The sequence below is a fragment of the Mesoplodon bidens genome, assembly GCF_964165515.1.
Source record: "Mesoplodon bidens genome assembly, chromosome: 1".
Classification (NCBI taxonomy): Eukaryota; Metazoa; Chordata; class Mammalia; order Artiodactyla; family Ziphiidae; genus Mesoplodon; species Mesoplodon bidens.
The window spans coordinates 55,212,429-55,228,668 of NC_138176.1; the positions used below are offsets into that span (position 1 = coordinate 55,212,429).

Genomic DNA, 16,240 nt, shown 5'->3' on the forward strand with positions numbered 1-16,240 from the left:
TGATCCATTTTGCACAAGAACATTTTGATTCAGTTAAAACCTTATCTCCGTTGAAGGCCTTTCTTTTATTGCATTGAATTTCAACACAGGCAAATTTATCGTTTATTTGTGCAGTCAGATTGCTATTTCTGTGCATGTACTGGAGTTTGGATTTTTTTTTTTCTCTCCAAATGACTTAGTGAGATTTCACAATGTTTTATTTCTACAACTTATGTAAAAAGATGGAAGTTGAATAAATGAAAGAATGCTGAGAATTTCCTGTCTCTGCTGTTGTTTGGTCTAGGTTAGAATGGCTATTATGCAATAACAATTGTTTCTTTCCTTTTTTTTTTTTTTTTTCTTGCTGCCTGAAGGCCTGAGCTACAATGTTTCCGTAGGATTTGGGAGTATGTTCTATTTGAAATATCTTTCTTTGTGGCTAATAGCAGTGCATTAATATCACCCCTGCATGTAAATAAATAGAAATGCATTCTCTATGTATCCTTGCACTTTTCTGATTAGAACAGCCAATTGAAATAGAGAATTCGATTAGCACAAAGCAAATATTAAATGGTAAAATTAGTTCGGATGGCAGTAACTGAATGGATTTTACGCCCTAGCCACGTTTGTTCTAATCTCTGGCCTCCACAACCATACAAAGTGGGAGGACAGAAATAAAGAGCGGCAATTCCCCCTGATCTGACACAGTTTATGTAATGGCGATAGCATTGCCCTGGTGCAGTGATGAAGGGGGTTGCAATGAAGTGTCACCTTATGATCATTTTCAAACCATGGTGAGATTGGGGGATGGGGAGTGGCCTCCTTTAGTGCAAATCAGACCAGTCTCTCCTGTCTGCTCATTGTTCTGTGGTCTCCATTTAACCTTCTGAATAGCAGAGCAAGAGGAAGTATGTTCTGTTTTCCTCCTCTTCTTCCTCTTCCACCTCCTTTTCCTCTTCTTATTCCACTTTTCTCTTCTCTTCTTCCTCTTCCTCTTTCCCCAAGTAAGAGCCAAGTCATAGGATTTCAGCCAACTGGAGGGGATTGAGTCCCAGTGGTTTCAGAGAATTGCTAGCTCTCTCTTATTTACCGGCATCTTGAAAGGATCAGTGGCTCCTCTAATAAATCAACCCATAATATACTGAAACCTTTCTGAGCATCAGCTTTGTAAATTCAGTCCTGTATCAGGCATTCTAGACATGCCCCTCGCCCCCTCCAAGAATCTACAGTCCCACTAGGGAAGTAAGCTGAATATGCATCAAACAGTGAAAAGAAAGCACAAAATATTACATAATTAAGTATCAATTAAGTGATAAAGATGTTAGTGTGTGAGGGAATAATGGGACAAGTCATCGAATGCTGGACTTAGAAGGACAGATGAGAGCAAAAAGTTCAAGGATGGCAAATGCTTGGTGTATATAACCAACACCATTCTCATGCCAGTGGCAGGCATTGCTAATCAATCACATCACTCCTTGCTGATCTCACATGTGGCCCTAAAAACAGTCTTGCATTTTTGCTTTCCAAGAAGCCACCTCTTGGTCAGAGTAGATATGTGAGAGAAAACATTTTTCCCTTTCCTGATCTAGTCTGATCCCCTCATTTTAGATAAGGAAACAGAAGCTCAGGAAGTTAGGTGATACCTAAGACCACAGAGGCTGAACTCAGGTGTTCAGATCTTCATTTCAGTACTCCACCTGCACTGGAGAAGTACAATTCAGAGAAGAGGGACACACACAGGGGGTGGGGGTTGTAGAGTGTAGATTAGATCAGCTGGGGACTGGTTCTCAAAGCAAGCTGAATTGGAGAAGAAAAATTCAGAAGCTGGAACCATCTATCCTGAGACTTTAAAGGACCACTGTGAAGGAGCCCATCACTCATTACTATAAGGCAGAATTACTCTTGGACTTGGAGCATGCTATGATTTTCCTTTGACTCTCTTCTCCCTCCCTCCTCACTCTCTCAGCCAACAATATATAGCTCTTGATGGTGTCTGATAAAGTTGGGGCAAACGTGTGATCTTGCTGGGAAGTAGACAAGTCTAACAGATGTCACAGCCCACATGGAAAAATCATCTGGAAAGCAGAGTGTACTGCAGACTGTTTAACGGGTCCCTGAGAAGTGGGAAAGGCACGGGGCTATTTTGAGGAAGCCAGGGGGTGGGCTGGTTGGCCGTGCCCTTCAGGAAGGAACGACCCTCCACCTTCCTCAGCCCCTACCTGTCAGCCTCATTCTCCCAGCCTTTTGCTGGAGTCTGCAGGTGAGAATGATGCTTGGGGGGAAGGGGAGGACCGAGGGGAGATTTCCTGGATGTGCTCATGCTCTGGAAAGAAATACTGAAAGCCAGAAAAAAATCTGGCACGAGCAGAGCCTGGCTCTTTGAGCTTTTTGTTTGAATTCTCTGTTCTCCACTCTCAACATCAGCCTGAGAGGGAAAATGTGCATTTTGAAAGTAACTGGCACATTTTGGAGAAGTGGACGAGGGACGTTGTGTTACAGGGAATCAGGAGGGCTTCCGGAAACTCACACACCAGTTGAATGGAAGGGCCTGTGTGACCTACATTGGTTGTGGTTCACATCTAGTTCGTGGATCTCCCTCACCCCACCCCCCAGTCCCAAGAACCAAAGTGCAACTAGGAGATAGCAGACCATCAGTTTAGAGCTCAATTGAGTCAACACAGATAGAATCCGGGCTTAGTTAGAAACCATAGAACTGAGAGCCTTCTAAGGAAGATCTTTGAATTCTTCAAATATTTTGCAAAAACCAAATCTTGGCATTTTACCATCAGATAAGGAAATGATCTCTGCAGGCAGGGATTTAGGGAGGTATTTAACTTCTCCCCAGCCCCTACTTTGACTGGATATGGATGAATGTCGGCTTCTATTTCCCTTGTCTGTATGCCTGTTGCTCAGATTCTTGGAGAAGTTTTATGTGCTGGTACCAGTGTTTTTGAGGAGCCATTGCGGAGTGGATAATCCCTGTGGTTGGAAACAGCCACAGAGACATCCTGCCCTAGAGAATTCCTCACAATAGGAAGGGCCGAGGCTCCCCGCACCATCCACCTGGTGCCTTAGTCACTCGGCTGCAGCCAGCTCCCAACTCTGCCCATAATTCTGATTCCTTGGCCACAGGGCAGAGGGGACTTGGAAGGTTTGTTCGGACACAGAGTGCAGAGTGTGCCTCTTCTTCAGTCCCCTTAAGGTTAGAGAGCTTCCAGCCTACCTTCTAGAGAAAGATGGGTCAGGAATTGCAGTCCCGTCCCTGACTTGAGGACAGTAACTGTTGCCTTGGTGGAGAGAAACAAAAGAAGCCCACCTGAGGCATCTGCTATGGCTTCATAACAACCATTAGTTCCTCATGGTGTTTCTAGATTTTACCTTTGCAGCACAAGAAGAGACCTGACTGGGTTGACTTCATCCTGAGAGCCTCTTAAAATATCCCAAGGTATAGCTCAAATGGTTCTCCATGGGAAGCCTCTCCAGACTGTGGTCCTGAAGATTTCAGGACTTTTTCCACTTGAGACAATAGCTGTGCTGGTGGAGAACTTCAGGGTCAGCTCCTATCAGATTTCTCTTCTGGGATGACCCTCATATAGCGGAAACCAGAGACCAGTGGCTGCTAGTAACATACTCCATCTGCCTGTGGCAGCTGCAAGCACCCATGCCCACCAAGACATCAGGATTTCCAAGAATGCATCAGCCATTTATGCACAGTTATCAGCTGTTTATGAAGCACCTGCCATACGCCAAACTCTCTACTACAGTCTTGGAAATCAAGTTAATAAGACGTGCATGGCCTACAGGGAGGGTAGTATTATAAACAAATTGAGGGCTCCGAGGTACAGGCCAAGGTTCACCTGGCTATCCAAGGGAGTGGACACCTTGACCCAAATACCATTCTGTGCTCTGCCGAACCTGAAACTGAGTAGAGTCATAGAACTTTAGAGCCTCTGATCTGAGCCCCAGAGACGTTCAAGTGACTTGGCTTCAGATAAGGTCTCATCCAAAGTCAGACAGTTGAGGCTGGAGCATGGGCTGGGCCATGGCCCCCAGGGTTTTTGCTGTTGGCATGGTGGTTCCCACCGAGAGAATCTTCAGGGCTCATGGGCAGGGGTTTGGGATCAAATCCTCCCTGCAGGGCTCTCCTCATCACTGGCGCAGCATCACTTTCTGTGTACGTGTCTTGTGTCCATGTGTCTGTGCTCATCAAGCTCATGTTTCAAAGCCACACTTCCCTGGTCCTCACCCCCATACCTTGCCATGGCCTCAAAAGTAGCGTTGTAATGGTTTTCCTTTCCTCCTTCTCTTTGCCTCAGGCTTTCTCTATCCACTTAGGGAGTTCATGTGAATCCATAAAAGGGTTTGGCTGGTGCAGGTCTCTATGTCCTAAGTAGAGTTTAGCTGTGATCATTTAGGGAACCTGATGCTACCTGCCTCATGACATACTTAGGATTCGATCTAAATGACCAAAGCTAATTAAATCAGAGATATGTGTATGGCAGTTCTGTCTCCACCGTAAAGTAATAATTCAATGTGTGAAATTTATTGAGCGCTGATGAAATGCCTAAGTGCTTTACACGAATCAGTTCATTTTATCACCACCACCCCATGAGGTGGGTGCTGTTATTCTTCCTCACTTTACAGATGAGGGCTCTGAGGCTCAGAGAGGGTCAGTGACTTGCCCAAGGCCACCCAGCTCGCAAGCGATGGGGTCCAGGATACAGGCACTGCAGCATGGCTCCAGAGCCTGTGCTCAAAGCACTCTACTGCTGTCGTTATTATTGTTATTGTCTCGCCCAGATCAAAGCCACTCAGTTTTTGGCAGACATAGCAGGCCACCCCTTAACGGTGGCATTTGTGGGCAGCCATGTCCTGAGCAGACTCTAGGGCTCATAGACAGCTGGCCCTGGACCTTTCTGCCGGGTCCTCACACTGCAGAGAGGGCAATGCTGGCCCTTTCCCTCCCACAGCACTCCCTATGGTTGAAGAAGGTGCCTTGTTCACCCAAACAGCCAGTCCCTTGTGTGGGATGAGTGTGACCATGACTCCAGTGGTGACATCATATGTCCATTTTCCTCTTTTCCATGACAGGAGGCAAAGACACCATACTGTTTGGTGACCCCGCTCTTCCCACCACGCAGAGGTCGAGATCCCCACTGCTCAAGTTCGTCGAGCAGCTCACTGAGAACAAAGCGAGTCCCAAGGATGGTAAGCAGCCCTTGATTTCTTGCTCTTTGCCTGGCCTGTGCCTGGCACAGGGGCTTGGAGGACATCAGTCCTTCGCCTTCCTGCAGCTTCTGTGGCACTGTCGGGTCATCCCTCAGGTTTCTGCTTGTTGCCTACGTGGGTTTGTCTTGTTTGGAGCTTCCTGCAGAAGAACAAGCATCCCTGCACTCTCAGCATGGTGGCACAGAGGTTAAGAGGGAGGGCGCAGGATTTGAGCAACCTGGGTTCCTATTCCAGCCCCACGTCACACTGGCTGTGAGAACTTGGACTGGTAACTTCAACCTCAGTTTCCCTACCTATAAGACGGTGAGATGTGGTACCAACGTCAGGGAAGTCTTGGCACATTGCCTGGCAATGTGGTAAGTGGTCTAGGAATCAGTTGGATGGAGAAAAAAACTTCTTTACCAGGCACGCTTCCTGGAGGCAGTGTGTTTTGAAGGGGATCAAGGGCCCATTTAAGGTGCCAGATGAAGCAACAGGGTCGAGAACCAGATCTCTTCCCAGGTGGCAGTCTCATTTCCCTGACTAAACTATCTTTCACATCTTTCTGAGTTTTGCTTATCTTCTCCCTCCACCCCCAGTGTGGTTACCAGCTTCCAAGATGGCCCCAATTGATCTCCACTCCCTGGCAGTTGTGCCCTTGTGTAGTCCTCTCCCACACTGTATCAGCGTTGGTCTGTGTGACTGATAGATTACAGCAGAACTGATGGTATGTGAGTTCTGAGGCCGAGTTATGAAAGACATGTGGAGTCTGCCTTGCTCTCTCTACCTCGGATCATTCACTCTGGAGGAAGCTGGCTGCCATGTCCTGAGGATTCTTGAGCAGCCCTACATGATCTTCATGTGGCCTGGAACTGAGGCTTCCAGCCATCAGCCATGTGAGTGTGCCATCTTGGAAGCAGATGCTCCAGCCGCACTCAAGCCTTCAGATGACAACAGCCCTGTTTAACATTTTGATGGCAACCACATTAGAGACCATTAGCAAGAACCACCCAGATAAACTGCTCCCAGGCTCCTGAGTCTTAAGCTGCTAAGTTTTGAGACAATTTGTTATACAGCATTAGATAACTAATATACCCAGCACACAGGTGTCACGCTTCCTTCCTGGATTTCTACATTTCCTCTCCATCTTCTCTTGCTCAGAGTCATGCCTTCAACCACACCTCTGTGAAAATATTTTTGAAATTTTTTCGCAGTGGGTCCCGTCTGCAGAGTTACAGTCCCATATTTCCCAAAGCACAAATTTTCCCACCTGCCTATTCTATGGACTTCTCAAGTATGACACCACAACTCTTCCTGCTTCCTCTCCTTTTTGTCACTTAGCTATCCAGCAGCGTCATCATCAACCACCATCCACTTTCCTTCTCCATCCATACCTAGTCTGCTGCTACTGTTTCTTCAGAGTTTCTTGTATCTCCATTTCTACCACCTCTGGCTTGGTTTAGACCCTCTTGACCTTCTTGGCAAGGCTTCCATCCTGGTTTTCCTGTCTCCCAGAATCTCCTTACTCCCTTCCCGTCTTCATCCTGCTGCTGTGGGATGAAGCTTCTGGAGCACTGCTTTCCATCATGGTTGTACTCTGCTCAAAAATCTCACGTGGCTCCCAACTGTCTATTGTTAGTTGTTGTATAATAAAACACCCCAAAACTTAGAACTTAAAGCAACAACTATGTATTATTTATCCTGAGTCTTTGGATCAGATGGGTGGTTCTGCTAATCTGAGCTGGGTTCAGCAAGGTTCACTCCTGCTTCTGTACAGCTGTGTTTTGAAGCCTAACCAGATCACTCATACTAGTGCATGGAATGGTAAGAAGAGAAGCCTGGACAGGTCTAGGATTTCAACAGAGAGGTTCCCCAAGCACATGCGGGAAGAATTCCTGGAGAGAGCTCCTGACTTGTGTGGTTCCCACACTGGCCAGAAGACAAGGCTGGGACTTTCTAGCCAGCAGCATGTGGCTGTTGGCAAGGCTGGCCTGTAACACACCATAGCCCACTGTGCAGTCTGGAACATGTCTTGGCTGGTGGTCATCCCATGCCAGCATCCAGTGTCTCCATGGAGATCCAAAGCCCTCTGTCTGCTGTGGCCTGCTGAGCCCCCGGGCAGGCCCAAGCCTGCTAATCTGACATGGAGTCTGAGCCTGGCTTGATTTTCAGAAGGGTAGCGTAAGTAATGGCCTGATTCAAAATGATAGCTTTCAGAGTTCCATCATTAGCTCTCATTGTTCCAACCCTGTCCTTCGCCAGCACGGGTGGCAACAAGGAAGCATTTATGTAACTGCTGTCAGTGTCTGGGATGCCCTCATCACCGCTGCATCTCTGATTAATTCCAACTGAAAGCAGCTCACACTCAGGAAGACAAAGCCCATCAGAGACCAGTTAACAAAAGAAGATGAATGTGCCCTTCGGGCCAATGTTAGGGGGGAGGGAACACATTTTTAGAAGACCAACAATCCTTTCTACAAAGAGCTACTGTTTTTTTCTTTTAGAGAAAATATTTTTTCTTTCTGCACTATTTGTGTCCTAATGCATTTGTATCAGTTGATTGCCTCATCATTATTGATATGTATATTGTTATTAATAAGTATTAATGATACTAATTCTGTTTGCTAAAGCAGCACGGAATAATTACTATTTGGGGGGTAATAATATTTTCCAATTCTGAGCCAATTCAGAAATCTTTCTTTTATGGAAATGGCAAGGGCTTCCCTGGTGGCGCAGTGGTTGAGAGTTGGCCTGCCGATGCAGGGGACACGGGTTCGTGCCCCGGTCCGGGAAGATCCCACATGCCACGGAGCGGCTGGGCCCGTGAGCCATGGCCGCTGAGCCTGTGCGTCCGGAGCCTGTGCTCCGCAACGGGAGAGGCCACAACAGTGAGAGACCCGCATACCGCAAAAAAAAAAAAAAAAGAAAGAAATGGCAATGCTATGTGTCTGTTCTCGAAGGAGAAATGAAACTCCCCACAGCTTAAGAGTCAACATTCCAGAATCACAGAGTTAAAGGAAGATTCTGCTCCCACAGCAGATAACCAGATGTCCTCCTTATTAGCTCAAGAGTTGTGGTATTTTCAGTAACTTTTCTTTGTCTTCTGATCACTACTTGAGTATACTTTTTAGATATCTTTTGGATAAACAAAAGCGAGAAGAGGATTGGCAAATCCTGCTGTTGAACCATAAGCCAGTCTCAGAGCCTGGTCCCTATATGTTTATGGTCCTGAGACTCTGAAAATCTAGGCTTTCTCGGAAAAAAAAAAAAAAAAAAATCCGCAATAGAACCAGACAAGAGAATTACAGCCATGTCCATCCCCTTATTGCGACTGTGCCTTGACCTATAATGATGACAGCAGTGTGGCCCCCACTCCCCTCACCCCCCAAAAGTTGAAAAGTTCTCCCTGGTAATCTCAGAGGTTTGCCATTTTAAAAAAGATTCATACATTTGGATGTGAGCAGAATGTCATCTAAAAAAATGGCACAAGGCAAAGGACCAGCGAACCAAAAGGCCCCAGTGTAATTTAGACCACCCTCCCTTAGATGTAAATTAAGGTAGAGAAGTTTAACCTGACCTACAGTAAAAACAGCGCGAATGGTTTAGGGGTTAGGTTGTTATGAATAAGGTTAATTAATTTTTCAGGGGCACTAGAATATACTATTAAGTGTCCTGGAAGAAGTAATTTCGTAAGAGTAATTTCCAGAAGGAGTTTATTCATCTCACGTTGGTGAAAAATTTAGCCGCAGAAAGGACCATAATTTACTCCTTTTGAATAAAGCTTCTTGCACTATGCTGGAAACTGGCTCATTTTGACTCCGTGTTTCCCGGTGTCTCCTGTATAACCACTATAACATTTTTTCATTTGTTAGTATGAAAATTATGTGATTGCTTCCCTGAGATACCACAGATGTAACTAAGTGATTGTGTGAGTTAGAAATCTTTTTTTCTCAAAGTGCCATTTTAAGAACTTTTAGCAACCTGAACCTGGAACAAACAAATTCAAGGACTGCTTTCATTTATTTATGGATGGCATTGAAATATATGTACTAACATATTCATTTATTCATGCATTCATGTATATGTCTATAGATTCAAACATTTAATAAGCTATTTACTGAGCCCCCGCTATAGAACACTGGCAAAGGTAAAAAATTAATCAGGTAAGATTTTATACTTCAGGTGCGTTTTATAAGCTAATTATACATAAGTAACAATTTAAGGGTTAAAAAAGTATAAAGTATGAAGTTCCCTTGGAGGTTCAGACACAACCTTGTGGGGATTAGGACAGTGGAAGGATTTAATCAAACAGGCTTCACGGAGGAGATGGAGGTGGGGCTTACTCTTGAAGCTGGTCATCTTGACGCATCAAGGAATGATGGTCACGGAGGCATCAACCATGTAAGCAAAGACACAGAGGGCAGGGCTGGGTGCCATGAAGGGTTCGGTGTGGCTGGAGTATAAGGTCACGAGGAGAAGAGTTTGCATGGCAGGTAAATGGATGTTGGGTCACGGAAGGTCTTAAATGTCAGGAGAAGCTTGGGCTTTGTTCTCAGGGTGGTGGCAGCCTTTGGAGGTTTGAGAGCTGGGGAAAGGCATAGTCATATTTATGTTTCAGCTCTAGTGTTTCTCACACTGTAACGTGCAGCCACATCGCCTGCGATCTTACTAAAATGCGGATTCTGAACCAGTAGGTCTGGGATAGGATACTGCATGTCTAACAAACTGCCAGGTGATGCCACTGCTGCTAGTCCATGGACGCCACTTTTAGTAGCAAAGCCTTAGGGAAGGTTCCTCTCCTGATAGGTTGGATTACAGCAGGAGGAGCGGGGGAGCACAGGAACCTATTAGGAACTAATGTACGTTATCCTGGCTGAACAGATCTGAAGAGTTACTTTTTTAAAAATCAAGGCTTGCTTTAGTCACTCATTTATATATTCATGAATTTCATTTAAGCACAAGTAATCGTCTCATTTTCAGGTACAATACTTACTGAAGTCAATGAGCTCTTAGGAGAGTAATACATAGTGGTCCATGACTAAATACAGGCTTTAGAGTATATACAAGATTTGGTCAAATGTCTGTCCCTGGGAAATTTCTATGGTCATTAAAAGGAAGTAAGAGAAGGAAAATGGCTTCTTTTGAATGTGAGAAGCAAATCTGTATCAGAACTAGAGGCTTGGGGTGTGGGGACAGCAGTCAAGGTCTGCCTTGACTTCTGGGAACCACAGGGTCTAGTGTTGAACACACATGTCTGGGTGCCAAAATTTCACTCCCCAAGTGCTTCCCAGGCATGCAGAGCCTCTTTGCTTGCTGGGGCCGGAAGGGCCATCAGAGAGTCCTGCCCCTCATTTTGTATCTGAATAAAAGAAGGCCATGCTACCAGAAAACTACTAGAGCTAATCACTGAATTTGGTAGAGTACCAGGATACAAAATTAGTGCACAGAAATCTCTTGCATTCTTATACACTAATGATGAAAAATCTGAAAGAGAAATTAAGGCAACACTCCCCTTTGCCACTGCAACAAAAAGAATAAAATACCTAGGAATAAACCTACCTATGGAGACAAAAGACCTGTATGCAGAAACCTATAAGACACTGATGAAAGAAACTAAAGATAACACAAACAGATGGAGAGATAGATATACTATGTTCTTGGATTGGAAGACTCAACATTGTGAAAATGACTATACTACCCAAAGCAATCTACAGATTCAATGCAATCTCTGTCAAACTACCAATGGCATTTTTCACAGAACTAGAACAAAAAATTTCAAAATTTGTATGGAAACACAAAAGACGCCAAATAGCCAAAGCAATCTTGAGAAAGAAAAATGGAGCAGGAGGAATCAGGCTCCCAGACTTCAGACTATACTACAAAGCTACAGTAATCAAGACAGTATGGTACGGGCACAAAAACAGAAATACAGATCAATGGAACAGGATAGAAAGCCCAGAGATAAACCCACACACATATGGTTACCTTATCTTTGACAAAGGAGGCAAGAGAATACAATGGAGAAATGACAGCCTCTTCAATAAGTGATGCTGGGAAAACTGGACAGCTACATGTAAAAGAATGAAATTAGAACACTCCCTAACACCATACACAAAAATAAACTCAAAATGGATTAAAGACCTAAATGTAAGGCCAGACACTATAAAACTCTTAGAGGAAAACATAGGCAGAACACTCTATGACATAAATCACAGCAAGATCCTTTTTGACCCACCTCCTAGAGAAATGGAAATAAAAACAAAAATAAACAAATGGGACCTAATGAAACTTAAAATCCTTTGCACAGCAAAGGAAATCATAAACAAGATGAAAAGACAACCCTCAGAATGGGAGAAAATATTTGCAAACGAAGCAACTGACAAAGGATTAATCTTCAAGATATACAAGCAGCTCATGCAGCTCAATATCAAAAAAACAAACAACCCAGTCCAAAAATGGGCAGAAGACCTAAATAGACATTTCTCCAAAGAAGATATACAGATTGCCAATAAACACATGAAAAGATGCTCAACATCACTAATCATTAGAGAAACACAAATCAAAACCACAGTGAGGTATCACCTCACACCGGTCAGAATGAGCATCATCAAAATATCTACAAACAGTAAATGCTGGAGAGGGTGTGGAGAAAAGGGAACCCTCTTGCACTGTTGGTGGGAATGTAAATTGATACAGCCACTATGGAGAACAGTATGGAGGTTCCTTAAAAAACTAAAAATAGAATTATCATATGACCCAGCAATCCCAATACTGGACATATACCCTGAGAAAACCATAATTCAAAAAGAGTCATGTACCACAATGTTCATTGCAGCTCTATTTACAATAACCAGGACATGGAAGCAGCCTAAGTGTCCATCAACAGATGAATGGATAAAGAAGATGTGGCACATATATACAATGGAATGTTACTCAGCCATAAAAAGAAACGAAATTGAGTTATTTGTAGTGAGGTGGATGGACCTAGAGTCTGTCATACAGAGTGAAGTAAGTCAGAAAGAGAAGAACAAACACTGTATGCTAACACATATATATGGAATCTAAAAAAAAATAAAAGGGTTCTGATGAACCTAAGGGCAGGACAGGGATAAAGACACAGACATAGAGAATGGACTTGAGGATATGGGGAGGAGGAAGGGGAAGCTGGGAAGAAGTGAGAGAGTGGCACTGACATATATACACTACCAAATGTAAAATAGATAGCTAGTGGGAAACAGCCGCATAGCACAGGGAGATCAGCTCGGTGCTTTGCGACCACCTAGAGGGGTGGGATAGGGAGGGTGGCAGGGAGACGCAAGAGGGAGGGGATATGGAGATATATGTACACGTATAGCTGATTCACTTTGTTATACAGCAGAAACTAACACAACAATGTAAAGCAAGTATACTGCAATAAAGATGTTTAAAAAAAAAAAGAAGAAGGCCAAACAGGTCATCCTGATCACAAAGCAAGCAAATAGGAAAATGGGGGCTGGATGCCGGCTCTCAGGGCCCCATGTTCTCTCCCATCCCCCTCCAGTTGCAGCTAGAGAATTTCTGTTGTACAGGTTTAGAAAGAACAGTTCAGTGAGGCGGGGTAGGGAGCTTGAAGTTGCTTTTGCCTACAGCAGTTTATTGAAAGTGAGAAAGCACAAGTGGTCTGCATCAAAGAATGAGGTGCTGATGGAGATGGGGGTGGAGGTGCTCAATCCCTCCCTAACTCTCCTTCTGTTTCCCACACAGAGAGCAGCCAGAACCTCTTTTCATTACTAAAGAGCCCCAGATCTTCCCTGAGCTACAGAACCTACAAAACCTTTGTCCTCAGGTTAAATATTTCAAGGGCACAAGGAACCACCAGCAGAGAGCGAAGCAGGCGATAACCAGGGGCCTGGAAAGGGGGGGTTACAGACATGGCCCACATGATCCCTTTCCCTCCATTAATGACACAGGAATCACCAGAGTGGCTGTTTTCTTTTTTTGTGGGTCCTGTGTTCCCTTCAGCAGCATTTTCTATGTCGGAGGCCCGGCAGCAGTGGGCCCGAGGTTGGGAGGAGAGGGGAAGTAAGGGCTGACTTCCAGCCAGAGGTTTGATGCTGTCCCTGGTCTGTTTCAGGGGAGGCTCAGAAGCAAGAACGAGACGAAAGTCATGCCGCTGCCGAGGCGTTGACAGTGCGGGAGGATGCTGGGAGGTCCGCCGTTAGCTCCCCAGCAAGTCAGAGCCACAGGAACCAACGCAAGCACTTTCATCCCTCATTACCCCAGCTCCCTTCTGAGGAAGAAGAAGTAAACAGGCTTGGAAGGGAAATCGTGAAACTGGCAGAGGAGCAGGCAGCTGCCAAACCAGAAGGGGTCACAAGAGAGAGTCCTGTGCAGAGTCGGAGGGACGAGATGGGGCCATCCCCGCCGGGCCTGGCCGCCAAGGGGTCGTGCCCCAAACCTTGCCCGGACTCTGCTGAGTCCAGCCAGCCTGCAGCAGAAGCTCCCACCCTGGAAGATGGCAAGGAGAGACCCCAGAGAGTGGAGGTAGAAGGAACACCATGAAAATTTGAAGGGGAACGAGGTCAGGCTCATTGAAGGCACCCGGGACGGTAAAGAATTAAGCATCAGAACAGCTCACCGAAGTCACTTTCTCCTAAAACACCTCCAAGTCTGCAAGTGTAAAAGGACACACAGCTCCTGTTGCAAACTGTGAATATTCTGATGATGCCAGCACAGTTCGATTTATTAAATGCGGGTCCTCAAGCTTCTCAGCGTCATCTCTTTCTGCGGAAGCTGCACGCTGTGAACACGGCCAGGCACGGAATCGTGTCAGCCATATGGCTGGTTTTCGACATCCATCTTTCTGTCAGCACTTGTTTTATTAGAGATAAGATGTTTTTCTATTTGCGTTTAAAGTTGTCGATCAAAATTATGGGAAGGGCTTGAAACGGATGGGGTTTTTAATCAGATCCTCGGCTTTGTAATGATTAGGAGGCTGTAGAGTAAGGTGTAATTAAGCACAGTGGATCCAGAGGGCCCCCCCGCCCCGGCTCCTCTCCATCACGTCAGGGCCCGGTAGGACCTCCCAGCGTGGGTGTTCTTGGCATCCTGCCCGCAGCGCTGTCAGTAGTGGCACTGACTGGCAGGCGGAAAGGGGCTTAAGTGGGCTCAGAAGGTTAGGCTTCCGGTCTGAAATCCACAGCCCCTGTTGAGACCTGTCTGCTGACTACTAGAGCTGAATTTTCCAGCCTGTAATTCTAGAGGATTAATCGACCTGGAGTGACTGGGGAGGGGGGCGGGCTGTGGATATGCAGGGAGGGTGGGGGGGACTCCAGTGGTGTTTTGATGTTTTGTTTCTGAGGTGAGATGAGAGCCAGAACCTGGGAATGCTGGTTCTCTCCCTTCATCCCAGGCTACATATAGGGTTTTATGGTTTTATGGTCCTGTAGGGTTAGGGCAAGATATAGCTGCTTAGGGGCCAACCCACAATCCCCCCACCACCTGAAACCTCTAGCATCACTCCTCCAACAGAATGCTGCGGCTGCTTCCCCCTGTGCTGCCAGCTATTGGGGTTTTAAAGACAGAGCTCGTGGCCCTAGAGTGGAAAGGGAAAAACAAAGTAACGTCATTACAGCCTTTGTAATGATGGGGAGGGGAGGGGACTAGGGAACCAAGTTCAAGCTCCAAGAGTGGGAATGCAGAGAGTGGTCACCCCCACCTGCTTCTTTCCTTAGGGATAAAATTAACTTTTCTAGGAGGCATCTGGCGCTGCAGCACGTTGAAGCCTCATTAAATGACAGACCTTTCTTTGTGCTGAACGCAGTTCATTTCTCCAGAAAGACCTAAAACTAGATCCCAAAGCTCAGAACGTCCCTGTAGACCAGAATGGCTCCTTTGAGAGACTCTCCTGCAGGGAAAAGAGAAGTTCCCAAGGTGGGAGGGGTAGAAAATTTATCAATTCATCCTAGAAATCAGAGGTTTAGACCAGGCTTGGGATCCCAGGTGTGAATCCTGCATGCACGTGGGTGGCCAGCCAGCCCCCCCGCCCGCCCCCAAAACTTCCCTGCCACATTTATCTCCTGACATCACTCTGCCAGCTGGGTGGGATCCATCAGACTTTGCACTGTCTTGCTCTGAAGGAGGGCAAGGTGCAGACCGGAGGGTCCCATCCTCTGCCAAAAGCACCCTGGGTGGACCTCCCCCTGCTTTCTTCCCACTCACCTGAGTTCACCCTCATCACCTAGAGGGATGCAGGCACACCTGAGTCAGAGCACTGTGGCTCCCGTCAGGCCCCAATGCCCCATTCACCCCTCTATGCTCCAGCCTCTCCACCTTCCCAGACTCATCCCCTCACCTTTCCCTCCACGGAGGTCGCTTCTGCAGCTGCAAAGCTTGCCCAAGCCAGCAGCCACAGAAATCATTTTCCTGCTGCACCAGGCTTAAACTCTCTGCAAATGTTTAACACTACTGCATAGGACGCCAAAGCCACCAAAAGAAAACACAGCCAGATTTAATACAATGATAATAAAAAGAAAAATCTCTCCCCACGGAAGCCTTGGTTTTGACACACAATTGGCCAGGTGCATGTCTTTAGGGCCCATTCATCACCTTCTGGAAAGCAGGGCTTATAATAAACTCCTACACATTCTGTCATGGGCAAGAAATTGCCATGAGTCCCAGAGTATGGGGTTCAGGGCAGGGGGTCATAGGGAGTGATAACCTAAGCTCTGTGTATCCAATCAGCCTGGGGGGGGGGGGTCTTGTGTTATTAGATGGAATTGGAGCCAATGAGGTGATCCTGTCCTATTTGTAATCTTGACATTGCCCTGTACATACATGTGACACTGTCCCACCTCTGCTATCCCAACTCAACATGGTTCTTCTGTTCCACAGACATTAAAAAGAGTTTCAGCAATTACTTATGGTTGTCTTTTGTCTTTTTAAGAGTCATTGTGAAAATGTATTGCATTCTGTCCCCTACTCCACCAGATAACCCTGCATCAGTTGGGGTACTCTCAGCTACAGTTCACACTTTAAGAAACTTAAACAATAAGGAAATGAATTATTTTGCATA

The 16,240-nt window shown here is 45.9% G+C and overlaps 1 protein-coding gene across 1 annotated transcript in view; it reads left to right on the forward strand.

Annotated features, from left to right (window-relative positions):
• The window catches only part of CCDC149 (coiled-coil domain containing 149), a 99,611-nt gene extending 83,537 nt beyond the window's left edge, over positions 1 to 16,074 (forward strand). Inside the window, 3 exon segments of the mRNA XM_081229007.1 lie at positions 5,071 to 5,187; positions 13,301 to 13,689; positions 13,692 to 16,074. Coding sequence (XP_081085133.1) covers positions 5,071 to 5,187; positions 13,301 to 13,689; positions 13,692 to 13,736 — 551 coding nt within the window. The 3' untranslated portion in view covers positions 13,737 to 16,074.
• Positions 16,075 to 16,240: the final 166 nt, after the last annotated feature.